Source organism: Drosophila albomicans, chromosome 2R (assembly GCF_009650485.2).
Source record: "Drosophila albomicans strain 15112-1751.03 chromosome 2R, ASM965048v2, whole genome shotgun sequence".
Lineage (NCBI taxonomy): Eukaryota > Metazoa > Arthropoda > Insecta > Diptera > Drosophilidae > Drosophila > Drosophila albomicans.
The window spans coordinates 33,038,203-33,064,499 of NC_047631.2; the positions used below are offsets into that span (position 1 = coordinate 33,038,203).

Genomic DNA, 26,297 nt, shown 5'->3' on the forward strand with positions numbered 1-26,297 from the left:
AACAACTAACAGCGCCAGCAGCATTCGGTTTGTTTGTGGAACGTATTGCGCGACGCGTCTCACACGCTCATTCGTAAATTGAACGGCGTGCGCAGCAGTTTTTTATGAATGGATACGGATACGAATACGGTTACGGATACCGGCACACTTGTAATTAATATGGCTAAATATTTATTTAGCTGAAGCTGTAAAAAAATTAATACATGTGCGAAAAATTGTTGCAGGTGGAGAAACATTTTTTAACTCAAAATAATCAAATTATGAATTACTTTATATTTAATGAATTATATTTTTATCTTATTTTCATCTTGTTTTAAAACGCTGTTTTTTTCAGGTGAGCGCAGGTGAAATTCATATATACGTTTTATACCAAAAAAATACGGTTAATACTGATAAGTGTCAGCAGGTTACACTGTGGAAGTTGGTATATTTGAAAATCGCGGATAAAACGGCACGCTATTTTTAATACCTTTTATCTTATTTTAAAAAATAATCACTGTATAAAATATTTTTAAATATTGTTCGATGTTTCTCCACCAGCAATATAATATATAAATAAATAAAAACAAGCACAAGGTGTGCAAATAAGAGTCAATGCAGTTATCAATATCTTAAATCGTAGTCTTTTGACGTTTTGCAGCACTGCAACGGGTGCGCGCCACATTTGAAACGGCAGCAGTGAGTGGCTCTCAGGCTTTTTTGGCTCATGTTTAAAAAGGAATAAAATGTTGGCAATGCACTTACCGGATACTTTGTCTGCAGCACTATGCCGCATATCTCGTCACCCACCAGAAACTGTTCGCCTAGCATCGCCATGCAAACGTTTTCCCAGGCACGCTCGATTTTATTCTTGCGCAATCTTATCAACCACTGACCGCCTTTACTATTCGCCGGATCCTCCCACATCGGTTTGATGCCCTGTTTAAACAGGCTTAGCTCTCGATACGGCTTGAGGGCCGTGGGCCTGATGAGATGCGAGTAAAGAGACCACCATTGCTGTACACTAGCACAGCGTCCAACCACATGCAACGATTTGCTGTAGTCGGTGGCCGCACGTTGTGTGCCCTTCCTCGAGAACCACAAGCAGTATGTGTGCTGCAGGCGATTCTCGTTGGGCCCCACTTCCAGTGGCGGCAGTTTGTCTACATCTATTTCATTCTCCACCTCGCTGTCATCGCTGTCGACGATGTCCGGCCACGTTTTACTGCAAAACAAAAAAGATTGTTCAATGAAATTGTGATAACAAGGTCGCCTCAGCGAAACTAATAACTAAACAATTATATTCTATTTAAATTTCAACTAGCAAACTTTCAACATGAAGCTGTCCATACGCACGCTGGATCAGCGCACAATTAGCCTGGAATTGGTGGATGATTCGCAGAATGTGCTTCAACTGAAGCAGCGTTTGGTGCAGCTGCCGGAGATTAAGCATCCAGTGGAGCAGCTGCAGTTGATCTATGCGGGACGCATTATGGAGGACGAGCAGCCGCTGAAGCAGTACAACATTGTGGAGAACAAGTTCATAGTGCTGATGACCAAGCGAGGTGAGGCAGAACAGCAGAAGTTGAAGGAGGAGATAAAGGAGTCGAAAACGGAGGCGCAAGTGGAGTCAAAAGGGGAACCAATAGCGGAGTCAAAAGGAGAACCAATAGCGGAGTCTAAAGAGGTATCCAAACCGCAGTCTGAGCAGCCTCCTCTGCCTGTTGCTACTCCGCCTTCCTTGACACACAATGAGCAGCTCGTGCGGAATCTCATGGATATGGGCTACGAGGAGCAGCAAGTGCGCGCAGCGCTTCGAGCCAGTTTTAATCATCCGGAGCGTGCCATCGAGTATCTAATAAGCGGCATTCCATCCACAGAAGTCGAGCGGAGCAGCCCAGCAGCTGCTACACCAGCTCCGACTCAAGCTCCAACTAGCGATGCCTCCTCCGACTCGACAGCGGAGCGACTGCAGCACTTGGCAGCCGATCCTCGCTTCGCCCATGTGCGCGACATGATTCGTCAGAATCCGCAGCTGCTCGAAGTGGTTTTGGCGCATCTCAGCGAATCGGCTCCGCACACCTTTGAAGCGATCCGCAATCATCAGGACGAATTCATAGCCATGTTGAATGCGGCGCCTGGCGAGGATGCGGCTGCCACACAACTCACCAGCGAGGAGGAGGCGGCTGTGGAGCGTCTGATGGCGCTGGGCTTTGATCGCGCGACTGTGTTGCAAGTGTATGTGGCATGCGACAAGAACGAGGAGTTGACAGCTGATATACTCTTCAGTCAGACGGATGAAGAGGACGAGGATTAAACACACAAATACTCTAAAAAGACTTTGTACACGTTTTGGAATAAAGCAGACGGTAAAAGGGCACAAAATTCAAATTGGCAGATCGGGAGATTGAAGATCGAAGAATGGGGAGTTGTTGGCTCACATAACATAACCTAACAAACGTTATAAACATTTGCTCCACTTACGTTTCGAATTGTTTGCTGGCGACTTTTTCCATGCTCATGATGCTGGGCAACTGCTCCGCTTGCTCTACAAGATTAGACAGTTAGTTTTGGTTGCTGCTGTTGCTGCTTCTTCTTCTACTGCTTCTGCTGCCGCTGTTGCTTCTTCTTCCGTTCCCGTTTTGCTGCCTTGGCTAGTTGCTTTTGTTGCTTCTCCTGGTTTGCTGATTCTCCTGTTTGCCGCTGCTGTCGCTGATTTGTTGTTGTTCTTATTGTTGTTGTTGCACAGCCAGTTGACTGCACGTTGCACAGTATTTTTTTTGTTTCTCTTGACTTGTACTATTTTGTCTAGTTGCCAAAACGTATTTTGCTTCCTCTTGTTTTTATGTTGGTTCTTTTCAAAATTTTGAGCTCCTTCTGCGTGGTCGTCGTTGTGTTTATTTGTGGGTGTGCGTGTGTATGTTCGTGAGTGTTTGTGTGTGTTGCTCACTGCTCGTGCTTGTGTGTGTGGTGTCCACACCACGAATTTTGCCGCGTTTGTGGCTAATTGGCCGGCCTGTTGAAGCGTCTGGTGCGCGTTCGCAGTCGCGTATCGTTTTCTTTGTGAAGTTATATGGCGTCCAGTTGGTAAACAATATTCGTAAAGTTGTTTGGCTCTTTTTGATTTTAATGGTTTTTATCGGCGTGCTACGTAAATTATTGAGTGCTGTAAAATGTATCAGAAACGTGCGCACGTTTTGCAACACACCCAGAACAATATGTTTCGGGGTGAATGGCAGGCCATGTACTTCTAGCATGTACAGCGTAAAGATTTATGTATTAAAACTAAGTTTTTACTCCGTTTATAATAACAGTTTTATTTCTTTATCTCTTTAGGCAGTCATTTGTGTTGCATTTCATTCACTTCATCAGTGCTTCAAATCAGCTGCTTAAAAATCATAACATAACAACAGAGTGACCAGTAGGTTTCTGTGATTTTCTGGTCATACTAATCTCAGATACTTTGCTTGGAAGGCGGTTTGTTTGAACTCAATATTTCGTTGTTAAATGTGCAGTGCTGATAAATTCAATTCGAACTAATTTAATAATTCAATTTTTTGATTTCATTTTATGCGCAATATATAAATTAATCGTTAAATGAAACTATTGTTTATCTTGATAATTTCAGCTCATATTGCGCTGGTCACACTGGCTCATTTTGTTCTCACTTTTTGCAGTTTTGTTTTTAAGTTGCGTTTTCATTAATCAATAAAAATAATAATGGGCAAAAGCGAAAAGAAATCGAAGCGCTCCAAGGAAAAACATAAGACCAAGCGCAAAGAGCACAAGGAGAAGCACAAAGACAAGTCCAAAAAATCCAAAAAGCACAGCAAAAACAAGGCAACCAAAGAGGCAACAATGACACCAAAGATTGAGGCTCCAAAGGTAGCTCCAGCTGCGACAGTTGACAGTGGCAGCGAAGAGGACTTTGCAATACCAATAGGTCGGTAATAAGCAGCAGTAGATACCCGGTAAAAACTTCTCACTTGTCTTGGTGCATTTTTTAAGCGCTGATGAACAGCAAATCACATGCTCCGGAGACGCCGGAGGAATATCAACGTCGTCAAAGTCAAATAAGACGTGAGGTGGATCCTGTGACGGGACGTACGCGTCTCATCAAGGGGGACAGCGAAGTGCTCGAGGAGATTGTAAGCAAAGAGCGCCATCACAGCATCAACAAAAAGGCAACGAGCGGAGATGGTGAATACTTTGAAATGGAATCCTTGGCCGCTGCTAAGCGACAGAAGCCAAAGTAAAATGCAAGATAAAGAAAAGACTATTTGAATTTAATATTTGTTTAATATATAATAAGTATAGTTAATAATTAATAACTGTTTTAAATGCTAAATAAACAAATTGTGCAGCAATTGCTTAAGCTATTTACATAAAGATCAAATGGAATAGATAGATACATACACAAACAAGATAGTTAGGTAAGGAAAGGTAAGAGGTATAGCTTCAGTAGAGCTGATAGAAAAACGTGGTGCTGCCATCCTGAAAGGCGGGATCATCGCTGACCTTGGCGCGGCACATGGGACACGTCTGTTCCCGTTTGAACCACGTTTGGACGCACTCATCACAGAAGATGTGTCCGCACTCCAGTATTATCGGCGAATTGTACGCATCATGACAGATGGGACACACAGTGCCCGCAGCATCCAGTTCCTCTTTAGTGGGCGGTCGCTCCGAGTCCTGCAAATGCAATTTAAATCAAATGCTCATCAAGTAAAAAAGAATCTCGCTTACAATATCACGTCGAAAGGTGGCAATGGATTTCTTTAGCGATTTGCCGCGATCCACCAGCTCAAAGATCTTTGCACCAATGTACAAGGAGGACAGCAGTCCACCCGAGATAACAGTCAGCCCTGTGTAGGAGCCATAGAGATACAAGAACCACTGGGAAATGGGCGTCAAGGCGCGATAGAATTGCGACAAGTACTCGACCACAACGTAGAGACGTGCCTGAAAGATAGATGCTTTAATTAATGCTCAAATTTCTCAATAAGTAAAGGAAAAACTTACTCGCACTTTTAGACGTATCACAGAAATAGGCAGCAGCGTGATGAAAACCTTGATTAGAATCGTGAGCATCTTAATCAACAAATCACTGACTGCAACGTAGTAGAGCAGCATGCCTAAGGGAACGGCTTGCCGTGTCAGCACAAAGCTGTGTATGTCCTCGATGAAGACGCTAGTTGCATGTGTACTGGGCGGATCACCAGTTGGACTTAGAGGCTGCTCTTCCTCCTTGTGCACAAACGACTTTGGCGGCGGCACCAGTAAACCAAACACATCCGGCGGCTCGGTGGCAATCGAGAGACGCAACAAGACCACCAACATGTTGATGAGTGCTTGCAGCACCAGCACACCGCAATCCCGCTGCGCCAAGCGAGCAACTTGGCGTGTCAAGGCCACACTCAGGTATCCCATCATGAACTGCAGCAGCAGCAGATCGAGGATGCCTATCAAATGGTCGTGCACAAACTTGATAAGGAGTATGCACAAGATGGGGAGATAGCGCACAAAATGACTGAGTATCTGGACAACCAAATCGGTGACCACATGATCATCATCGGCACTGTTTTCGTTGCCATTTCCATTCCCATTGCCATTTGGCGCCTCATTGGGCGTAGTTGGTGCTGAGGCCGAAACCCCAGCTGTAGGCGAGGAGGCACCACCAGCAGAGGGGGGAGGGCTTGTGGACAACCCCAAGACGCTTGCCGTGTGACGTGTGTTGTTATGCTGTAGACGCGCTGGCTGCAACTCATCCTCGCGCAGGGAGATGCTGCGTCCCATGCCGCTGCTGTTGTTGCTATTGTTGCTGCTCATGCGCAGGGCAGCGCTGTTGTTGGCCTCTGGCTCGCCGTTCAAGGGCATTGCCAAAGGAGGCTGCTGACTCAGCGTGTTGTCACCAGCAGCAGCATTAGCGACAGGCGCTGCTCCAGCTGCCCCTCCTCCCGCTCCTCCTGCTGCTGCCGCTTGTGCCGCTTGATAGCGAAAATTGGAATGTGCGATTAGGCTTCGCAACGTCTCCGTCGAGGGCGTCGTCGACAGCGTAAACATTTCGTTTAGATTCATGCGCCAAAAGCCCAATTGACGCGGTGATGAAACTGGCGCCGTTGCTGGCGCCTGAGGAGGCTCCTCCAAGCTATTGCTGGGTCCTCCCACACTGCGCGATTGCTGGAGCCGGCGATTCAACGGTGTGCTGCTCACCGGCGTCAAGGAGCGCTGGCGGGCAAGCAGCGAGGCCAAAATGCCGCTGCCGCCGGCGTTGTTGCTGTTGTTGTTGCTGGAACGCGCTGCAGTCGAGCTGTTGTTGCTGCGAAGCGGCTGCTGCTCCATGTTGATTGTGGTGCTGGGCCCAGCAGCCGGATTTGTTATCAAGGACAAGGGCGACGGTGTCGGCGCTGCAGGCGCCGCTGGCAACAGCAAATCATGCTCAGCCGTTGTTGACTCATTTTCATCGTCGCAGTCGCTTTCAATGCTGATGGAGACGCCGCCGCCGCGGATGCTTCCTTGTGCCGGTTGGACGCGTTGCGGCGTTGTTGCAGCATCGTTTGGCCAGTTTTTCATTTTGCGGGTGCCCCGATTTTCGTTGCGACGTGCAAAATGTAACTTTTGGCAAGAAATTCGTGTGTTTTCCTTTCTTCGTTTTTTGTGCGTACGCGAGCTGAATGTTCTCGCAGTCAGCTGTTAACGTTTGCCATTCGCTTGCTTGCGGCAACTGTCATTAGACGGGGCTGTTTTGCCAGCCTAAAAGTAGCCGTTACAAATGAGTGTCTGGGAGTAATGCATAAATGCAAATGACATTTTATGAAATCACTTCAGTAATTTAAAAGTTTTTATTTTTACATGCATTTATATATTATATAAAAATTAGATTGTTGCATGCAATTGCATAGCGTGTGTGGCGCCCCTACCTTAATTGCATGCACGGCAATCTGCAGGTGTTTGCGCTTGTGTGGCGCCCCCTACCTTAATTAGTGGCTTAGCTGCACACGGGCATTGTGCGCGTGTGTGGCGCCCCCTACCGCTTGCACGGTCGGGGGGTTAAAGCGATAAGGATAATGCAAATGACTCAGTTACCGTTTTCACCGCCAGCACTAACCGCAATTAAACTGACCTAAAGCCGTTGCCCCGAGCAACGTGGGCCATCAACGAAAACGAAACTGAAATATGGCCAAAAGCAAAAACCACCACCAAGGACATCGTGGCTAACAGTGGTGGTCAGTGCAGTTTATAGTTAAAGTTTATATTCAGTCGAAATAAAATGTGCAGTGAGTGAAAAAGTGCAATTGTGTAAAAAAAAGGAATACAACTAAAATGGGTAATTAAAAGCAAACGCGCTGCAATTGTGCTTAATAAATTATATACTACGTATCAACTTTATTTATTATGGCAAAGTCAACAAACTGAGGCCTAGGCCTACGTATGAATGATTGTGCCAGATCGATGTGTACACACACAACTACAAATACATAAATATATGTATGTATGTGTTATAAAGTGTGTGAATGTTGTGTTTTATGTTTATAGTCTAATCTCGCTAGATTGTAGATGTTGAACCCCATTTGATGCGTGCGCGCGATCTTTAAGTAAACAAAATATAAAATAAGTGTGTACAAGTGTGTGTGCAATAAACATGTATGCTTTTGCACAAGTGTGTACATATGTATGCGTGTGCTTATGTACAAGTGTGTACATATATATTGGCACTAGTGTCTCCATCTATGTCTTATACACAAGTGTGCACATATTTATGTGCTTATGTACAAGTGTGTACATATGTATGTTTGTTTTGGCACAAGTGTCGCCATCTATGTGTTGTTGTTGCTGTATATGTGTGTACATATGCATGTATGTTGTTCAGTCTGTTTAATCTCTCTCTCGCTGCTGTCTCCAACTGCCTTGCTTTGCCCGGCTCTACTCTCCACTTCTCTCCACTACGCTGCTGCAGTGCGTTCAATGAACCGGCGCCGTGATGCGCGGCGATAAACTTTTGGTCTCACTGCGATTCCGTCGCTGCAAAAACAGCTTGACGGACTCGAGCGGCAGCTGAAAGTGATAGTAGGCGCAATAGGGCAGCGGATCCCAATACGCAAATAGCGCCTCCCGCTTATCCAGCGCTGCCGTCGACGTATTCCTCTCCAGCGCCGTCCAACTCCAGCTCCAACTGTTCGCCTCCTCCTCGTGCCGTCCCGACGTCCGATGGATGCACATGCATTTGATGGCACGGCACAAGAGTTGCGCATGCGAACGATTGTGGCAGATGTAGGGCAGTGCCACGCCCAGTCGGACGCCCAGGGGAACAAACTGTCCGCCATGCGCGGGCGATTTGACCAGCCGAAAGCTGATATGACCATTGATGCTGCGCTGGAAGCGAACCTTGGCAAAGAAGCTGCGCAGCCAGAGCTCAATCTGGGCCTCATCATCGCGACGCACTGGGATCAGGTTCTTGGTGTGATGCTCCACGCGACAGCTGACATTGGCGACGACCCGCGAATCCTTAACCGTGGTGCAGGTAACATAGTGATGATAACCCGGCTGATCGCGCACCACCAGCCACGGCTGACGTTCGCTAATCTCGTGCTGACTGAACTGCAACAGCTCAACGCGTCGACTAGGCAAGATGTACTTGTGACGCTCCATTACTCCCTGCATACCTCCAGCCATGAAGATGTTCCGATAGCCGCCCACAAAGCCGCGTTCATACAGCTGATGCAGTTGCTCCTGTGCCGTGATTACCGTGTGTGGAGGGAGCGTTATCTGTTGGGCTTCGCAGCGCTGGAAGAGCTGCAGACAATCGTCCAGTTGCTGTGTCTCCTGTGCACTGGGTACAAAGCTGGCGCAGCCAAGTAGCTCCAGATGCGGCTTAGCCAAAGCATCATAGTAAGCCGGACTCGTGGCACAAACAGGTACATAGACAGTGGGACGCTCCTTACGCACTATGTGACACAGGGCAGCAATGTATTGCTCCACATTGGCGCTGCTGGGACGGGGAACCACATAGAACTTGTCCACGCTGGAGGAGAAGCGTGCCAGCCCGAAAAGACCCTCGAACTCAAAGACCACAACGCGTGCTCCGGAGCCATAAAAGTTGCGTGCCATGTGCAGGGTTTGAATGGTGCTTCCTCCACTGAGGAGCACTGTGCGTTGACGGTGCAATGTTCCCGGTTGTTGTTCCTCATCCGCACTTAGCAGCCACTTGAAGATTCCAATTGGGACGCGCAACAGCTTCCAAAAGATCCACAACAAAGCCGAAAGCCAAAAACTGGGTGCAGCTATCGATAGAGGAATGTAGAGCACATAGCTCATCAGTGAGAGCACCAGACGTAGCAACAATTGGGGTCCGAAGAGCAAGAAGTTGGTGCTGGGTTTCTGTGGAGCGCTGGGCTGGGAGCGCAGCAAGCTGCCATCGGCGGTACGCTGACGACGCAGCTTGATAAAGTGACGATGTGGCGTCTTGTCGTCGCCGTCCTCGGACTCATCCTGGCTGGGATGCTCGGGTATGCGATCCAGGGAGTTGATGCGACGGAATTTTGGGTTGCGCGTTGCAAGACGCAGCTGGCGAGCGTGCTCCTGACGCTGCAGCAGATCGTCCAGAGTCTGCGACATTTTTGAAAAACACTTTTAATCGACAACACAATTTCGCGTTTCGTTCTCGTTTCGTTTTACTCCGTAATCTGTAGTTTATTCTTATTTTTCGTTAGTAACTCAGCCGTGCAGTGCTGGCGAAATTCGAAATCTGACTAAAGCGACGTTTAGTCAGCGGCTTCTACTTAATACCTATGGGCAATCGAAGTCTGGCCAATGCAATCGGTGATAGCAACTCAGACATTACACATTGATGTACATACAACAGCATCTACATCTGTACAGATATGGCTGTACCTATGTATAATCCCCATACCTATCGTACATATAGCGAGCGCATACGGATTAATAAAGTCTCGGTGCGTCGGTACTCTCGTTAGGAGTGTGATTTTTGCAATGTTCGGGCACTGTAAGAAAATAGGAGAAATGTAAGGAAATATAATGTCAAATACAATGTGAGGAATGGCTGAAAAAAATCAAGTATAAGAGTGAGTATAAGAGTGGGTCTCACTAAGTATACGACAATGTATAAGACCAATTTTAATAGGCAGTGAAATATGAGGAATATGATATGATATGCTAAAATATAAGATGGCGTATAAGACATAGACATAGACATAGTTCAAACTTAAAGCGCAAAATATAAAGTAAAGAACAGTTCAAATTTATATGATGTGTTATAAGGTAAAGTATAAGAAGTCAGTGTATAAGAGTGGGTCTCACCAAGTATAAGACAATATATAAGACCAATTTTAATAGGCAGTGAAATATAAACACATGAAATGATATGCTAAAATATAAGATGGTGTATAAGACATAGTTCAAGTATAAGACGTAGTATAAGACAAACTATAGTATACGCTAGCAAAATATAAAGTAAAATAAAGATCAATACAAATTTATATGATATGTTATAAGGTAAAGTATTAGAGTTCGAGTGTACTCTTATATTCGACAAAGTGTATGAAATATGAAGACATGAAATGATACTGTAAATTATAAGATGGAGTATAAGAAATTGTAGAAGTATATTAAAGTATATGCCAGAAAAATATAAAAAATATAAAATATAAAGGTCAATACAAATTATTATATATTTTGGATTATAAAGTAAAGTATAAGAGGTTAAGTTCACTCTTATATTGGACAGAGTAAAAGATCTTCTGTAATATATGTGAGTAATGTACAAAGTATAAGAAAGTTAAATAATTAAAATATGTTTGTATTATTATAAGATGGAGTATTAGACAGAACTTAACATAAAAATAGAATATTAGACTGGTTTAAAAGAAATATAAGAATTGGCTGACCTCCAAGGTCGAGTATCATTACACATATGTTAATATTAATAATATTTTAACAGAGTATAAGAATATCAATGCGTATAAGAACAAATACTTGAACTCCTGAAACAACTACTGAGATTTCTCTCAGTGTAGTAGCTTGCGCTAGAAAACATAAATCATGCACGTTGTCAGGAGCTGCTTTCTTCTGCCTCGGCTCGGTTTGAGCCCAAGGTTGGGGGGCCTCTGCCTCTGTTGCCAGCGGCACGTTCTCCACTCTCTTACCAACTCATCGAACTCGTCGACGTGCGCTTGACAACCGAAAAGCACACACACACTTGAAATCTAGATTTTAAACAATTGGTCCAGAGGTGTTTGCTGCTTGTTGTTATTATTAATTTATTCTAGTAATTCTGTTAATCGGCAGTCATGCAGTCTGTGAATGTACTTTGACCCCTTTGAAAAACGAATACGACTTACATACTTTATATATATATAGGAATAGGTATTCAATCGATTGGCGGCATTACGAATGATTCCGACTCTGACTGTCACTGATAACGAGACTGACTATGAACCCAACACTCATTAAGCAAGTCACAGCTAAGAGACAACAACAATATAAATATAATACTATAGGAGAATAAGTTATGCTACACAAATAATCACACACCTACACATAGTATACAGATCCATAGGAATATACAACTATGTTATAATGTGGATGACAAAACGGAAAGTGAAATAACATACCTTAACCTTGCCAGCGAATCGGACTTTAAACAGCAATACCCAATCATTTATTATGATTATTGTTTATAGTTCGTCGGGTATTATTAAATATTCCATTTTGTATTTACTCGAATTATTTTTGCACCTTGATATCTGGCCAAGGTTCCCACAGGTTAAAGACAGGCTCCTTTATCATCTGCGCGTCGACGATAAGAATTTGGAATATTTAAAATGGCAGAATTCCAAAATCATCGAGCTAAACATTTTTCGTGTCTGTCTCAATTATTTGTTATTTATTTGTTATTGTTGGGCGAAAAAAGCACCGCACCCACCTTTCAACGTGTTGTGTAACTGAATTGTGCATGTGTATGCAATTTCTGATACGGTCTGAGGTCTGATCTGAGAGGTACTCTCAACATCACCTATATGAGTCGTGATAACCTTCAGAGCCCGTGCCAATGCAAAAAAATCTACTTAGTCGCAATTCAATATCAAGGCATGTGCCAGGAAACATTTTGACTTTTCGATTTCGAAATGAATATAAATATAGCAATTTCACATAAGGGATCTCTTTTCACCTTTTCACATGCATCAGCTACTATTTATTGTTATGTGTGTTATGTGGATCGCATCCATTGATTATTCGTACTATATATTAAAAAAATGCTGACGAGTGTTTGTTGTCTGCCGTGTTGTAGAATAGCTGTCTGCGATTTAACTAAAAAAAGAATTTAATTTCTATTATTCGCCAAAGTCAATTTACACGCAGAAGTGATTAGCAGTGGAGTGTTATATTTAATTAGTTCTATATACTTAAGAATGTTTAGTTTTGTTTGGGAAAAACAAGTTTTTAATATTCCCGAATTTAAACTGTTGTGGTTAAGAAATCTTAGAAAGTTCATCAGTATTTTTGAAAAGGATAAAATTTTAAAGGAGTTTGACTTTAGCAGTTAAAAGATAAAGTTTTCTTATTTTCGGTATATAGAACATGTCTATGGAGTCGAAGGCTTTCTAAAAATATGTTATGCTAATTATATAGTAGCATTTTTTTCGCTTATACACCCCTTCGATGATTAGCATAATGGCTTGCGGTGGTTAAATTGTTTATATAGAAAAGAGCGAAAAAAAACGTAGTTCGAAAGAAATAAATAATAGAGAAAGGGGTAAACCGTAAACCTCATTGACAGAGTTCAACAATTTATTACCCTACCAGTGACTTATTAAACGCAGTTAGGCATGAATAGACGACGACGACGACAAGGAAAATCGTGAGATGCTCCAGTAGACACGGGGAAGGAGAGCAAGGAGGTAGGAGTACTTACATTACTCGTAAATTGAGGTGCCTGGGTTAGACCGGGTAGCTGGGTAGTCGGGTTCTTCCCGGGCAAGCATATAGCATAGCGATTTGCATTTGTTGCTCCCTGGCACGCCAAACATAATTGTGAGTTGGACTCGGTCCTGGGGAACTGGCGATGAACCGCCTTTTTTCGATGAGTCGCAATCGCAATCAATTGCGGTTGTCCCTGGCAACGTGGAATTTGTTAATTCAATGTTTATTTTACCCTAACCCCAAGAAAGGAGCGCCAAACTATGTTCTTAATGGCGGCTTCGCTCTTCCTGGGCCTGGGTCTTTCTTATGCTACAAATGGTCTGGCATTGCTCGATTGGAGCTCAGTCGTTGCTGTTCCACCGAGAACATCAGTTCAGAGACTAAGGACGCGTTCCATTAGCGAGTGATTAAAATTGTGTGTGTGTGTGTTTTTGTTATTCGCGGCACCGAGTCCCGATTCTGATTCCGAATCCGTCCCTCCAAGGGACGTTGCGTATTTCCGCATTCTTGCAAATTTGTGTCAATTGCCCAAAACAGAAGGTGGCTCTCGAGTGGTGAAGGTGGTGGAATTGGTTGTGGTGCAAGTGGAAGTAGAAGTGGAAGTGGAAGTGGGAGTCGAACTCCAAGAACGGGCGTGGTTGTGTTACCTTTTACCCCGTTGTCGGTTAAACGTTACCGGTTGCCATTGTCAAGCCATTGTGGTGTCTTTAGAGCGAACCACACGATAACTTGATGAGTATTCAATTGAAGCTCAATCAGTTAACAACATTCGCAATATTCGGTGCTTCCCCATAACGCATTTACGGTGATCTCCCAGTCTTGTGCTCTCTCTTAGTGGATAATTCCCGAGAAGTAAGTGATAAAGCAAAGTAATCTATGTTTAATAGTGAATGTACAAGTTATACTACAAGTAAGACTTAAATGGATTTTTGAAATGAATGTCAAATTAACGTATTTTTCTGAGGTGCACATTAAAATCATTGCGATAGAAAATTGATGGTTCCTAGTAATATGAATAGGATATCCTCTTAATATCCTCACTTTTGAGTTAATCAGATGGTTAAAATTCATCATATAATTATAATTAATCATCATTAATTAAGTACAGTAGAATCCGGGTATAACGACGTAAAATCGTCGGTCCCTTAAAAGTCGCTATAACCGGAATCTACTGTAGTTTGTGTAATATTTAAAAACTAAGAAGCATTGTCTTTGTTATTTAAGAAAATCATCAATTTTGAAGAAGGTATTTCTGTTCACCATTTTTTGTTTGTTTGTTACTTATTAAAAAATAATAATCTAAAGATTGCTACAACATTTCCATATAATTCTATTTAAGATGAACAAATGTTAAGCGTTTTTAAAGTAATTCATGTGGTCCTTTGTCAATATGTAGAAAATATATACATATGTTTCAAGTTCAAGCATTTTTGACAATGTGGGAGTTGAGTTTAAAATACTTAGAGAATATTCCTAGGCAAGCACGTTTAGAAATATATATATAATTTATCAGTTCTATCCATTCTAATCATTTATCCTTAAGCCCATAGAATGGAGAATGGTTAATTTGCAATGTAGAAATATAAATTATTTATAAATCAATAGTATTTTATATTCCTTATGATTTCATAAGGTGCATGACAATCGTCTCATCGATGCCATAATCCTTATGTTGGGTAATAATGTGCTAGCCCTGGCTGCTTTATGATTATGTCTTTATGTCGACCTCAATCGGAAAGCAAAGGAAATACGGCGGAAAAGTGGTGGGAGCCTCGCAGTTGGATCTGTAGTTAAGAGTTGGGAGTCGAAGTCATAAACTGGGCGCTCTACTAAAATAGAAAGTGGAAGCAGAAGTAGAAGAGGAGCTAACCAGGCGCATACAGAGAGATATTGCATGCTTGAGAATAGTAGTAGTCGAGATTGGAGTCATGGCAAACTAATATAAGGCTTTGTTGTTGTCTCTATATAAGTTGTCGCAAAATTAGACCCAAAGAACAACATTCGTGTCGCGAAGAACTTTCAACAACAACAACAGCAACGAGAATACAGAACAATTTTTTTGTTTATTAATATAAATAGGAAACGACAAGGAAATTATTATGCTACAATCAGCGAGGGGGCGAGGTGGGGGGACAGAAAGGGGGAAGTTGTTGCTGTCCTGGTGACAAACGGTGTCAGCCCAGGGGTCCAATCCCCCAAGTTCGCAACCCAGGGCTGTGTCAAGTGGGGCATAGGAAAAAATATCATTTTGAGTGCGAGTCGCGCTTGTTTATTTATGAGGACTAAGCATAAAATCGTCTACGACTGTCATGGCAATAGTTGCCCTCCCCCATCCCTCCCCCGCAAAACCCTCTCTCTCTCCCTTCCTCGTGTGCTGCTCAAACCGGCAGTTAATAAATCAATTTGGTAAAAGTTATCGAGGATTTTAGGCGTAGGCGGCAAAGTTGCGCAAAAGTTTTCTGTTTTTTTTTTCTGCACGCAAACCGCAAGCAATTTCACAAACTTATCTCACTTCCCTCTCTCCCCCTTTGCTCTTCCTAGATGCAAGCGTATCGCGATAACTTCAAGCAAACGCCTTGCCCAACGGCCGTCGACCTGCCAACCGGAGGAGGAGGAGGAGCAGGCGGAGGTGGAGTTGGCACAACATCCACGCGTCTGCCTTTCTCACGCAAGCCCAACAGCCAAGCCGCCGCTGCTTCTGGAGCTATTACACCACGCATGATGAGTCCCGCTCCACCGCCGGGCTCAGCTCCTGCTTCGGGCGCCGATTGCTCCACGAATGCGCTGCTGCGTCAGAACCAGGAGCTGCGCCAGCGCCTGGCAGATGAATCGCACAGCTATCGACGGCGTCTGGACACCTACAAGCAGGCGCAGCACAATCAGGCCAATCTGGTCAGTCGGCTGCAGTCGAAGATTCAGCAGTACAGGCAACGTTGCAGCGATCTCGAGGATCGCATGCATGACACCATCAAGCCCACGACTACGACGACGTCAGCGGCGGCGCCCAAGTTGACCACAGGACCAACAGCCAGTCAGGTGCTGGTGAGTATTAGAAAGAGATTAGTATGTTAGCTCGAGTATTAGATACTCATTACCCAGGAATGCAATAAGTAATGTATTATAATTAACGTCCAAACCCTGCCTCTAGTATGTGTTGATTTTGAGGAGAAGGAACGTTGTGGTTTCATTTCAAAGCAAACTTGATCTACATATGGTAGTAGCTATAGAAGCTTAGTCATCAAATTTAATAGCTTTAGCTCTTATAGTCGCTGACATCTAGGTATTCCCACATAAGCACAGAAAGAGCGACAATCTTTACTATATAGTCGCCTTCTTTCTCTTACACTCTTTTAGCATCTTCTTTCCAATACTCGGAATGAAACTTGAATTGTCTTAAAACAACTTTAGGTAGTTCCTGAGGTGTAGGATCTTAATTTATAGACTGGCAGGGAGAAGCTCAAGACAGTATCATCTAGTCCGTTCTCTTTCAAAACTCTCCTATTCTATGGGTAGAGTGTTTAGTGGCTAGCTATTCACACAGAAGTACAGAAAGAGCGACAAGCTTTATTATATAGTCGCCTTCTTTCTCTTACACCCTTTTAGCATATTCCCTTTAATATTCGGAATGAAACTTGAACTGTCTTAAAACAACTTTAGGTGGTTCCTGAAGTCCTAGATCTAAATGTTCAGACAGACAGGGAGAAGCTCAAAACAGTATCATCTAGTCCTTCCTCTTTCCAAACTCTCCTATTCTAAGGGTAGAGTGCTTCAAAGGTCCCTTAAAACTTTAAGAACTTTCTAGCCTGGTCTACTCTAAAGACTCAGACTAAAGAAGCTTACAGCCATCGCTCCTTAAAATCTTACTTATATTTAAATCTTCTCTCTACTTCTTTGCAGTGCTCCACTTCGCTGACCTTAGGACAGAGCAGTCTGCCCTGCAGCTCCTCGCTGGACTCGCCTCCACCGAGCTGCAGTCGGGACTATCTGCTAGACGATGGCAGCGGCGAGTTGTGCCGCAAGTTGGACGAGGAGCGGAATCGCTGCGAGCAGATTGTGGCGCAGAACAGCGCCTTGCGCCAGCAGCTGGAGGAATCGAATCGGACCAACGAGGCGCTGACGAACGATCTGCAGAAGCTGACCAACGATTGGGCGAGCATGCGTGACGAGCTGCTGATCAAGGAGGATGAGTTCAAGGAGGAGGAACAGGCCTTCAAGGATTACTACAACAGCGAGCACAATCGTCTGCTCAAGATGTGGCGTGAAGTGGTCGCCGTGAAGCGTGCTTTCAAGGACATGCAGTCGGCCATGAAGGCGGAGGTGGCCAAGATGGGTCAGGAGATCAATGGGGTGGGCAAGGACATCAATTGCTCCAACTCCTCGATGGCCTTTGCGTTGCAGCAAGCGAAACGCGCTTCCGACGAGGAGCTCAAGCAATCGAAGCGTGTTCAGGATGAGCTGCAGGCTCAGCTTGCGACGCTGAAGGTGCAATATGAGAGCGCACGCCACGAGATCATGGAGCGTGACCAGCGGCTGCTGGAGCTAATGAATCAGTTGAAAAAGCTGGAAGATCGCTGCGCTCAGGCCGAATCGCAGGCTTCGCTCGCTAATCGCTACAATGATGAAATCGAGCGTCTGAACAACTCGATGCGCGAGATTGCCCAAGCGGTTGTACAAGACGCCGAGATCGCGGATCGAGAGGCCGACGCCGAGGTCAATCCGGCCATGCAGCACATGCATCTAACGCGTGACTCCGCCTCCGTAGCGGGTGGCGCTGGAGGCGCTTCTGTTGGCGGAGGCGGCGGCGGTAAATCGCCACGACGCAATTCGACGCGCGCCTCGCAAGCTTTTGCCGAAGGCACCATTTCAGCGGTTCAGGCAGCGCTGCACAAGTATCAGCTGGCTCTGCATGACATGCAGGTCAAGTTCCAGCATAGCAGCGAAACGTTACGCAACACACGCACCCAACTGGACACCAGCGAGGGCACCAAACAGCTGCTGACCAACAAGATGCAACAGCTCACCGAGAAACTCGATTCAAGTAACTCCAAACTCTCCGAGTTGCTTCAGGAACGCGAGAGTCTGCAGAAGACCCTGGACGATGTCCGGGTTCAGAAGCAACAGTCCGAAATGGGGCGTGCCGATCTCAACAATGCGGTAAGCATGAGCGTGGGTGTCGGTGCCAACTGATAACACCAGCCTGATAACAACCGTCGCATTAAGCGACTGCGACTACGACAAGAACAACAAGAACAACAACAACAACGACAACAGCTTTAAACGATCTTCGGCTAGACGGTCGTGGCGAACCGTGCAAAATGGTTCCAAAGATTCCCCTCGCCGATTAAAACTTGACTTCAATTGACTTGAATAGGAAATACATTTGCTTAGCTAATTTAAGCTACGGTTCGACTACAATTTATTAGAAATATAGGGCATGGATGTAGAACAGATTCAGCTTTATACTAAGTAATTTTCAGCTAATTTCTATATTCTAGAAGTAATTGAAAATTAGACAGCTAATACTAGATCTAAAAAGGATCTACAGCATCAGATAGAAGACAGGTTGATGGACAATTGAAAGATAAACCGAAGACACACAGACAAATAGATAGTAACGAACAGACAGACATCCGGATTGGTTGATGAAGTTGTTTGCGACCGTATTCCATTTTGAGGAGTTTAAGTTTAAGTTCTACATCTCTTTGTCGAAAAACCTCAACACCCTCAAAACAATTTCTCTACTTTGCAGTTTGAGAACCTAAGCGGTGACTTTGAGAAGCTGCAGTTGAACTATGGCAAGCTTCAAAAGCGCATTGATTCCATGGAGGAGGACAAGAAGGCCGTGGAGCTTGAGATACAGCGCATACTGAAGGATAAGAACATAACCGAATTGAATCTAAGGTAGGGATGGCTAAATTAGCTTCTCAATGAAAACTTATCTAAGCTTTTTCCCGACAGATCCGAAGAGGATCGCAGCAGTCGATTGAGAGAGGAAACGATCTCACTGCGCGAGGAACTCAATCGCGTTAGTCTCAACAGGGATTTGCTAGAGCAACAGCGCATTGAGTCAGACAACTTAATTGGTTTGCTGGAGAAGCAAAAGGTTGATCTAGAGTACGATCTGGATAAAATACTGATGGAGAAGTGTGATCTGCAGGAGAAGCATGAGAAGCTATCAAACAACAATTGCTCAACGAGTGACGAACTAAAGTCGGTGCAGAGTTGTCTTATGGATGCTCAGGAGGAGCGCAAGAAACTCCGATTGCAATCAACGGATCAGGCTAATGAAATAGGTGAACTAAAGAAGGAGCTGGCGGTGCTGGACAAGGCGCGCCTTGAGCTAGAGACAGACAATCTGTCGTACAGCGAGAAGCTCAAGTGTCTGCAGCTGGAGAAGGAGAAAATCCTGCAGGATCTGGCCTGCATGACGCGGGAGAAGTGCGACATTCACAACCAACTGACAGCCACATGCCGCAAGAAGGAAGCTCTCAACGAGGAGCTGATGCGGACTCGCCAGCGCTTGGAGCAGACCACCGAGACAAACAGTCGCCTCAATCGGAATATTGAGGATATGGTCAAGGATGTAGAGGAGAAGCAGGTTGTCATTGACCTGCACGAGAAGGACACGCATCGCTTGAATGAACTGCTCGCTGCGCTGCGCTCTGAGAAGGAATCCCTCGAGACGGTGCTCTTCGATACGAATACTACTCTAGAGGCAGTGGAGGAGAAGCGCAGCCAGCTGGAGCGTGACTTACAGGAGGCTCTTGTTCGCGAGGAATCGCTGAAGAATCACGTGGCTAGATTGCAAAAGGATCTTGAAATTTGCCAGCGTAAGGCGCAGGAAACTAAGACGCAGCTCATCAATGCAGCTCGCGCTGCCGAAAGCGAGTTCAACCAGAAGATTGCCGGTCTGCAAGCTGCAGCAGAAGATGCTTCCAAACGACATGGCGACGAGGTGCTGCAGCTGCGTAATGCTCTGGAGAAACGCATGCAGCAAGCGCTGCAAGCACTCCAAACCGCTAAGGATGATGAGATTGAGAAGCTGCAGGAGCGTTTGGCTGCTCTGCAAGCTCACATTGAGAGTCTTGTGCAGCAGCATGAGGAGACCTTGATTCGTGCCGAGAATGAGAAGCAACAGGCGCTGTTGATGGCGCATCGGGATAAGCAGGCGGTGGCCGAACGTCTAGAGTCTGTGTCACGAGATCTCAAGCAAGAGCAAGAGGCACTGGATCGCAGCAAGCGTGAGGCGAATGCACGTGATGAGAAACAACGCGGAGCGATTGCACAGCTCAAGGACGAGATTGTGCTGATGCGTACCAAGGAGGAGGAGCACAAGTAAGTGTGGAAGAGAAATTCCTAAGGGGGTATTAAAGTCCGTAGAGGGAATGTAATGGTTAGGAACTCCGTAATGAGAAAGGTACTTTTCCCAAATGGGGTAGAGATCACTAAAAAGAAAAGCCCGAAGTGGGGATTGACTAAAGCCTGGTATTTATCTTGACAGGATCAAGCTGGAGGAGTGCATACGCAAGCAGGAGCTGCAGTTGAACAGTCTACGTGAGGAGCGCGATACGCTGTGCCGCATGAGCGAGGAGTTCAAGATGGAGATTCGCCTCAAGGAGGACAAAATGGAGGGCACCAACAATGAGCTGCAGGATGCGCTACGCAAGACCAAGGAAGGTAAGGTTTTCCCATCCTCCCTGACTGTTCTCCCTCTAACTGAGATCCTCTACCTCTACCAGGTGAGGGTTACATCGAGAGTCTGCGCAAGGAGTTGACCGACAGTCGTCGCCAGTTGGCGGACAGCAACATCGAGCGTGATAAGTACTCGACGAGCAACAAGGAGCTGCGCGATCACGTGAAGCGTGTGGAGAGCGCCAAGCGGGAGCAGGCACGTGCCATTGAGGAAGCCTTGCAGAAGATTAGCACGCTGGAGGAGACCAGGAACAGTCTGGAGAACGAACGCACGCGTTTGAGCACCATATTGAAGGAGACGGAGAACAACTTCACCAAGACCACGCAGGAACTCAACTCCACAAAGTCAACTCTCCACAAAACCCAGATGGAGTTTGCCCAGAAGGACGAAGGCGGCAAGGAGCTGCAGAATAAGCTATCCGCTGAGGTTGAGCTCAAGGAGCGCGCACAACAGGAACTCTGCCAGATCAAGAAGCAGTTGGCCGATCTAGAGGCTAATCTCTGCGCCACTCGCCAGGAATTGGGACGCGCACGTTGTCACAACAACCAGGAGGAGCATCGCTTCCATGCTCGCGAGCAGGAGCTTGCCACCCGCATGGAGGAAGCACGCGGTCGCGAGAAGCGTCTCGAGGATCAGAAGCACAATCTGGAGGTGTGTCTAGCGGATGCCACTCAGCAAATTCAAGAGCTGAAGGCGCGTCTAGGCGGTGCCGAGGGTCGCATTCGGGCACTGGACGAGCAATTGGCCTGCGTGGAGCTGCACAAGCGCGACGTGGATCACAAGCTAAGCTCCGTGGTGCACACGCTGCGTCGCATCGCTGGCATTCAAGTGGATGGCAGTGTGAATCTCTCGCATCGTCTGCTCAGTCCCTCCCGCAGATTTAGTCCCTCACGCAGCGTGGGCGATTACGATACACGCAGCACCTCGCAGTGTCCCGATGCTCCCGTGGATGTGGATCCCGATCTCGTCCGCAAGGGCGTGCGCAATCTGATGCATCAGGTGGCGCAGTTGGAGCGCGAGAAGGATGATTACAAGTCGCAGCTGGGCGCGGCCAAGAAGCAGCTGCAGGATGCCGCCGAGCAGCAATTGCGTTGCGATGCCAAGCTGGGCAAACTGCAGGCGATGCTGCGCAATCTGCAGGAGGAGAAGAGCAACCTGGAGACCGATCGCAAGATGAAGATCTCGGCATTGAATGCGCTCGAAGAGAAGCTCAAGCAGCGCACCGATGAGCTGCAAATGATGCGCGAGCGTCTCGCTCAAACGGAAATGCAGCTGGCGGCAACGTCCGAGGAGAACGGACAGAACGAGGAGCGGCTGGAGAAGAGTCGCCAGCAGTGCGGTAAATTGGAGAACGAGAAGCGTGTGCTGCAAGAGGAATTGGCCAAGGTGGAAGGACGTGCCAGCAAACTGGACTTGCAGCGTGTGGCCATGGAGGGTGATTTGACTCGCTTGCAAATGGCGCTGCAGGAGAAGGACTGCAACATCCGGCAGGTGTCGGAGCGCCTGGAGAATCAGACGCGCGCCATGACACAGCTGGAGGATCGCTGCACTTCGCTGAAGTCCACGGTGGATCAGCTGAAGGAACGTCTGCAAAAGTCCGCAGTTAGCGAGACGCAGTTGCGTGGCGAGATCAAGACACTGCAGAAGGAACTGTCCGAGCAAGGACATTGCTCCCAGGCCAATGAAGACAAGCTCAAGCTGCTGCAGAAGACGCTCCAGACCGCAGAGAACGAGAAACGCATTCTAACCGAGCGCTTGGATAGCGCTCAGACGAATCTCAACGAGCTGCGACGCAGTCAGCAGGCCCAACTCGATGGCAATCAGCGGCTGCAGGAACAGGTCACGGATCTGGAGGTGCAGCGCTCGGCGCTCGAGTCGCAGCTGCGTATAGTCAAATGGAATCAGGAGAGCGGCGACAAGGTGGTCACTAATGGTAATGGTGGAGGCGGCGGCAGTCGGGAGGAGGAGGAACTGAGTCGCCAACTGAAGTCATCGCAGCGTGAGAAGTCCGAGCTGCGCAGCAAATTGCAAACGCTGCAGGACAAGGTAAAGCAGCTGGAGTGCGATCGCAAGAGCAAGTTTGCCGGCGGCAGCGCCTATGATCGTGCCGAGAAGTCCAGCTCCTACTACGGTGGCGATAACGGAGAATACGATTCCAATCGCTATGACATGGGCAATGGCGGAGGAGGTAATGGTGGGGGTGGAGGCGGCTACAGCTGCGGATTGGATCACAGCACCATTGAGCAGGAAACGCGTGATCTGCGCTTGAAGGTGCGACGTCTGGAGACGTTGCTGGCCGAGAAGGAGTCGGAGCTGGCGCGTTGCAAGGCGCGCATGCATGACAGCAGCAAGTGCAACGATGGCCTCGACGCGGATCGTTATCGCAGTGCCCAGATGCATGCGGAGAAGTTGCTCGATGCCCGCGAGCAATCGCACAAGCAGCAGGTGCTGCGTCTAGAGAATCAGGTAAGGATAAGCTAAGGAAATCGATTTAGAAACTGTTCCTTAAGTGCGTTCTGCGATCCCTTACAGATCTCCATGCTCCGGGAGCAGCTGGCGCAGGAGGCTAAGCGAAGACAGCAGTATGTGCTGCGCAGTTCCAAGGCGAACCGAGAGATGCAGCATCTGCGGAGCACCTTGGGCGACTCCCTTCGTAATGTTTCACAGCATCCGGTGGATGCGCATCTGCTCGAGAGCGAGAGCAGACGGTGAGTAAATGAGTTTATCCCTAACCCTCTCTCTTAACTAAATTCCTCTGCAGGTTGGACTCTGCAGTGTCCATGAGTCTGCCGCCGTCGACGTGTCGGGATTACGATCGTGACTAGAGCGGAGTGCAATCACGTGGTCAACTCTCAACTTGATCCCGCCAAGAACACTTTAAACTATAACCAATTGCATTTACTACTATCTAAACAAAACATATAACTATAAACATAATCGCTGCCAGCCGAGTTACAATCTTTTTGCAGCTGTTCATTGTCTGCCTGGGTTAGACAATCGAATATAGTGCGTTCCCCATGATCTCGCATACAAATCTCCATCCATCTAACTATATCAACACACACACACATTCAACATGGACTGCCTGTTGCGTCCTACATTAAAGGGTCACAAGTTCCGCTTCTCCTTCGAGCGTCAGGAGAGAGCACAGAACTATCTACAATACTACTTACAACCAAACCTATCATAGCTATAGACACCACAAGATCTCACATGATTTAAATAACATTTTCCCCACACACACACATAGATGGCACCCTTCAACATGACATACAACAATTTGTGTTCATTTATAAATTATACAACAAAAATGAAAGAGAATAAAAACACGAACAACACTTTAAGCTTTAAGTTATCCTTATTTATTGCTGCTTCTTAAGCAGCTTTTCCAGACACTCAACTGCTAGCTTCATGTTGGCCTTTTGCGCCGACAACTTGGCCACCTCGCCAACGATGGCAAAGAGCGCCTTGGACTTGCCTTTTTGATACTGCTGCACAGCCTTCGGCTGGTTGGCTATTGCCTGCTGGCAATAGGCTTCAATGCTGGCCAGATCGCAGATCTGTTGTAGATTATTCTCCGTTACGAGCTGCGGAAAGGAAAAGGTTTAGCCATGTTTTAAAAGGCACAATACAAAGCTTACCTGGCTCACAGTCTGACTGGGATTATTGTGCAAAAGTTGTATGAGCTGACGTGCTGCTTGCAAATTGATTTGCTCCGCATGCAACGCTTGCAGCACATCCTTCAAAGCCTCAGCGCTGATGGCACTACAAGAATCCAATATGTAATAGTTATAAATAAAAATAAAAATTGAGCGCACCAATCGTCTACGTCCAAATTAAGCTTGTTGCAGTAGGTCAGCAAGTCGTTGATTAAGAAGTTGGTAATCACTTTGGTTGGGACGCCAGCCAAGCTCTTGCTGATGTTCACAAAATGCTCGAGCAGCACAGGCTCATTCTACAGGAATAGAACAATGAAATATATACTATAGAAATCTACTCTTTGAATTCCAACCTACCACTAGAATAATTGCCGTCTCCGCATTGAGCTTGTAGTGCTCCATGAGACGCTGTCGCGTGTGCTCCGGCAGCTCTGGAATCTGCTCGCTTAGCTCAGCTACTGATATCAGTTCTTTGGTGGAACGACAACCTGGCTTCAGGTTTAGATGGAGTGGCGGCAGATTGGGCTCAGGCATAAAGCGATAATCCTGCAGCACTTCCTTGTCACGCATGGCCACAGTGCGTCTATTCTCGGCATCCCAGTTGCGTGTCTCGTTTGTGACGACGCCGCCGTCGGCTACCAGCTCCAGCTGGCGATTGATCTCATAGCTGATGGCCTGCGAGATGCTACGCACGGAGCCAATGTTCTTGACCTCAGTACGCACGCCCAAAGGGTCGCCCTCTTGGTGTATGGATATATTCGCATCCACACGCAGAGCACCCTCTAAAAAGAAAATAATTTAATGTCATTGTATCTTGTTAAGATTGTGATGCTTACCTTCCATTTTGCAGCTGCAGGTTTGCAGTCGTCGCAATATAAGCATCAGCTCCTTGACTAGCGATGCCGCCTCTTCACCCGTCTCCAGATCTGGCGCAAAGACCAATTCCATGAGCGGCAAACCAGCTCGATTTAGATCCACTAGACTACGTTTCAGATAATCGTCATGCAGCGACTTGCCGCTGTCCTGCTCCAGCTGCAATTGCAGCAGATTCACAGACTTGTAATAGACTTTTTTGCCAGGAGTTATGACGGGAAACGTCATCAGACCATTGTTGGCCAATGCAGCGCGTTGTTGTGTAATCTGATAGCCGTTCTAAAAGCAGAAATTTATATTGTTTGCTTGCATATTATTGTGTTGACTTACTGGCAAATCAGCATAGAAGTAATGCTTGCGATCGAACATGGACACCTCGTTTACACGACAGCCAAGCGCCAAAGCTGTCTTGATGCCCGACTCCACGCACTTTCTATTGAGCACCTAAAACAACAAACCTTTGCCTTAAAATTCAGAGTAATGAATTAAACTCGTCCTCACCGGCAGTGTGCCTGGTATGGAGGCATCAAAGTAGGCCACTCCAGTGTTTAGCGGTGCTCCAAAAGCGGTGCCGCTGCCCGAGAACAGTTTGGAGACGCTGGCGATTTGGGCATGCACCTCCAAGCCAACGACGCTTTTCCATTTACTATAAAGATTATTAGCTATAGGCTTCAGTTTTCAGACAGCAACACTTTATTTACCGCTTGGGAGCATTGGCTAGTTTTGGCTGTGTTGCCAGTCGTCGCACAACGATGTAATTCCGCATTTGTTTCCAATTTGAAACCGGCTGCGATTTGATAACCGCAACAGCTGATTGCGACAGCCGTGTCACGAGAACAGCCGTTGCGCTTGCGATACTTGTCGTGCTGCTGTTGTGTGACCATTGCTGGTATATTTTATGCTGCTTGGTATTTAAATACTACAAATGACTGGAGGTGCTTTTTTCGCTTACTCATTTCATCATCGTTCGCAAAAACCAAAGTGCCGTTACTCGGTTTTAATTTTTTGCAATAACACAAGTATTATCAACAAGATTATGATAGGGTAATGTTGAAAGTGACGCGAATAAAGCAATCTAAATGGAGTATCATTTTTGTTTTTGAAAAACTGCCAATCAAAAGCTCTTCAAAAAGTGGCGCCATTTTTCGCAACAT

General features: G+C 46.3%; 7 protein-coding genes across 8 annotated transcripts in view; 3 read left to right on the plus strand and 4 right to left on the minus strand.

Moving 5' to 3' along the window:
* LOC117576516 (eukaryotic translation initiation factor 4E type 2) overlaps positions 1-3,160 on the minus strand; it is a 56,214-nt gene extending 53,054 nt beyond the window's left edge. The window contains exons 1-2 of one of the 2 annotated variants that reach the window (XM_034261326.2): positions 2,464-3,158; positions 745-1,204 (exon numbers count right to left, since the gene is read on the minus strand). In XM_034261326.2, coding sequence (XP_034117217.1) covers positions 745-1,204; positions 2,464-2,501 — 498 coding nt within the window. In that variant the 5' untranslated portion in view covers positions 2,502-3,158. Of the gene's footprint in view, positions 1-744; positions 1,205-2,463 lie in introns of both variants that reach the window. The other variant, XM_034261325.2, reaches the window with a different exon arrangement.
* On the plus strand, positions 1,256-2,364 carry LOC117576519 (UV excision repair protein RAD23 homolog A). The gene has a single exon (XM_052007404.1). The coding sequence runs from the start codon at positions 1,316-1,318 to the stop codon at positions 2,294-2,296; it is 981 nt and encodes a 326-aa protein (XP_051863364.1). The 5' UTR covers positions 1,256-1,315; the 3' UTR covers positions 2,297-2,364.
* A 321-nt stretch (positions 3,161-3,481) lies between the features above and the next one.
* On the plus strand, positions 3,482-4,346 carry LOC117576518 (ADP-ribosylation factor-like protein 6-interacting protein 4). The gene is made up of 2 exons (XM_034261327.2): positions 3,482-3,922; positions 3,988-4,346. The coding sequence occupies exons 1-2, from the start codon at positions 3,700-3,702 to the stop codon at positions 4,233-4,235; spliced, it is 471 nt and encodes a 156-aa protein (XP_034117218.1). The 5' UTR covers positions 3,482-3,699; the 3' UTR covers positions 4,236-4,346.
* LOC117576512 (uncharacterized) lies at positions 4,259-6,740 on the minus strand. Its single transcript, XM_034261321.2, has 3 exons — positions 5,002-6,740; positions 4,726-4,941; positions 4,259-4,671 (listed from the first exon to the last, which is right to left on the minus strand). The coding sequence occupies exons 1-3, from the start codon at positions 6,550-6,552 to the stop codon at positions 4,438-4,440; spliced, it is 2,001 nt and encodes a 666-aa protein (XP_034117212.1). The 5' UTR covers positions 6,553-6,740; the 3' UTR covers positions 4,259-4,437.
* A 591-nt stretch (positions 6,741-7,331) lies between these two features.
* Positions 7,332-9,736, minus strand: LOC117576513 (uncharacterized). The gene has a single exon (XM_034261322.2). It carries the CDS (start codon positions 9,592-9,594, stop codon positions 7,942-7,944), a length of 1,653 nt encoding a protein of 550 aa, XP_034117213.1. The 5' UTR covers positions 9,595-9,736; the 3' UTR covers positions 7,332-7,941.
* Positions 9,737-13,499: 3,763 nt separating this feature from the next.
* LOC117576510 (rootletin) lies at positions 13,500-23,962 on the plus strand. The gene is made up of 9 exons (XM_034261317.2): positions 13,500-13,770; positions 15,460-15,960; positions 16,816-18,072; positions 18,668-18,819; positions 18,877-20,253; positions 20,420-20,595; positions 20,658-23,077; positions 23,144-23,319; positions 23,373-23,962. Exons 2-9 carry the CDS (start codon positions 15,460-15,462, stop codon positions 23,434-23,436), a joined length of 6,123 nt encoding a protein of 2,040 aa, XP_034117208.1. The 5' UTR covers positions 13,500-13,770; the 3' UTR covers positions 23,437-23,962.
* Positions 23,938-25,994, minus strand: LOC117576514 (glutamyl-tRNA(Gln) amidotransferase subunit B, mitochondrial). The gene is made up of 8 exons (XM_034261323.2): positions 25,845-25,994; positions 25,645-25,789; positions 25,474-25,587; positions 25,107-25,422; positions 24,628-25,052; positions 24,430-24,566; positions 24,253-24,376; positions 23,938-24,198 (listed from the first exon to the last, which is right to left on the minus strand). Exons 1-8 carry the CDS (start codon positions 25,907-25,909, stop codon positions 23,974-23,976), a joined length of 1,551 nt encoding a protein of 516 aa, XP_034117214.1. The 5' UTR covers positions 25,910-25,994; the 3' UTR covers positions 23,938-23,973.
* Positions 25,995-26,297: the final 303 nt, after the last annotated feature.

What these genes read in the sequence shown, in the direction of transcription:
- LOC117576519 (XM_052007404.1), top strand. Translation starts at nt 1,316, where the DNA reads ATGAAGCTGTCCATACGCACGCTGGATCAGCGCACAATTAGCCTGGAA.
- LOC117576518 (XM_034261327.2), top strand. Translation starts at nt 3,700, where the DNA reads ATGGGCAAAAGCGAAAAGAAATCGAAGCGCTCCAAGGAAAAACATAAG. An exon ending in GGACTTTGCAATACCAATAG is followed by an intron (nt 3,923 to 3,987) that starts GTCGGTAATAAG and finishes GCATTTTTTAAG; the next exon opens with CGCTGATGAACAGCAAATCA.
- LOC117576512 (XM_034261321.2), bottom strand. Translation starts at nt 6,552, where the DNA reads ATGAAAAACTGGCCAAACGATGCTGCAACAACGCCGCAACGCGTCCAA. An exon ending in TGATACGTCTAAAAGTGCGA is followed by an intron (nt 4,942 to 5,001) that starts GTAAGTTTTTCC and finishes TCTATCTTTCAG; the next exon opens with GCACGTCTCTACGTTGTGGT. An exon ending in CCACCTTTCGACGTGATATT is followed by an intron (nt 4,672 to 4,725) that starts GTAAGCGAGATT and finishes TTGCATTTGCAG; the next exon opens with GACTCGGAGCGACCGCCCAC.
- LOC117576513 (XM_034261322.2), bottom strand. Translation starts at nt 9,594, where the DNA reads ATGTCGCAGACTCTGGACGATCTGCTGCAGCGTCAGGAGCACGCTCGC.
- LOC117576510 (XM_034261317.2), top strand. Translation starts at nt 15,460, where the DNA reads ATGCAAGCGTATCGCGATAACTTCAAGCAAACGCCTTGCCCAACGGCC. An exon ending in CAACAGCCAGTCAGGTGCTG is followed by an intron (nt 15,961 to 16,815) that starts GTGAGTATTAGA and finishes ACTTCTTTGCAG; the next exon opens with TGCTCCACTTCGCTGACCTT. An exon ending in CTCGAGAGCGAGAGCAGACG is followed by an intron (nt 23,320 to 23,372) that starts GTGAGTAAATGA and finishes ATTCCTCTGCAG; the next exon opens with GTTGGACTCTGCAGTGTCCA.
- LOC117576514 (XM_034261323.2), bottom strand. Translation starts at nt 25,909, where the DNA reads ATGCGGAATTACATCGTTGTGCGACGACTGGCAACACAGCCAAAACTA. An exon ending in AATTTGGACGTAGACGATTG is followed by an intron (nt 24,377 to 24,429) that starts GTGCGCTCAATT and finishes GGATTCTTGTAG; the next exon opens with TGCCATCAGCGCTGAGGCTT. An exon ending in CCAGTCAGACTGTGAGCCAG is followed by an intron (nt 24,199 to 24,252) that starts GTAAGCTTTGTA and finishes TCCTTTCCGCAG; the next exon opens with CTCGTAACGGAGAATAATCT.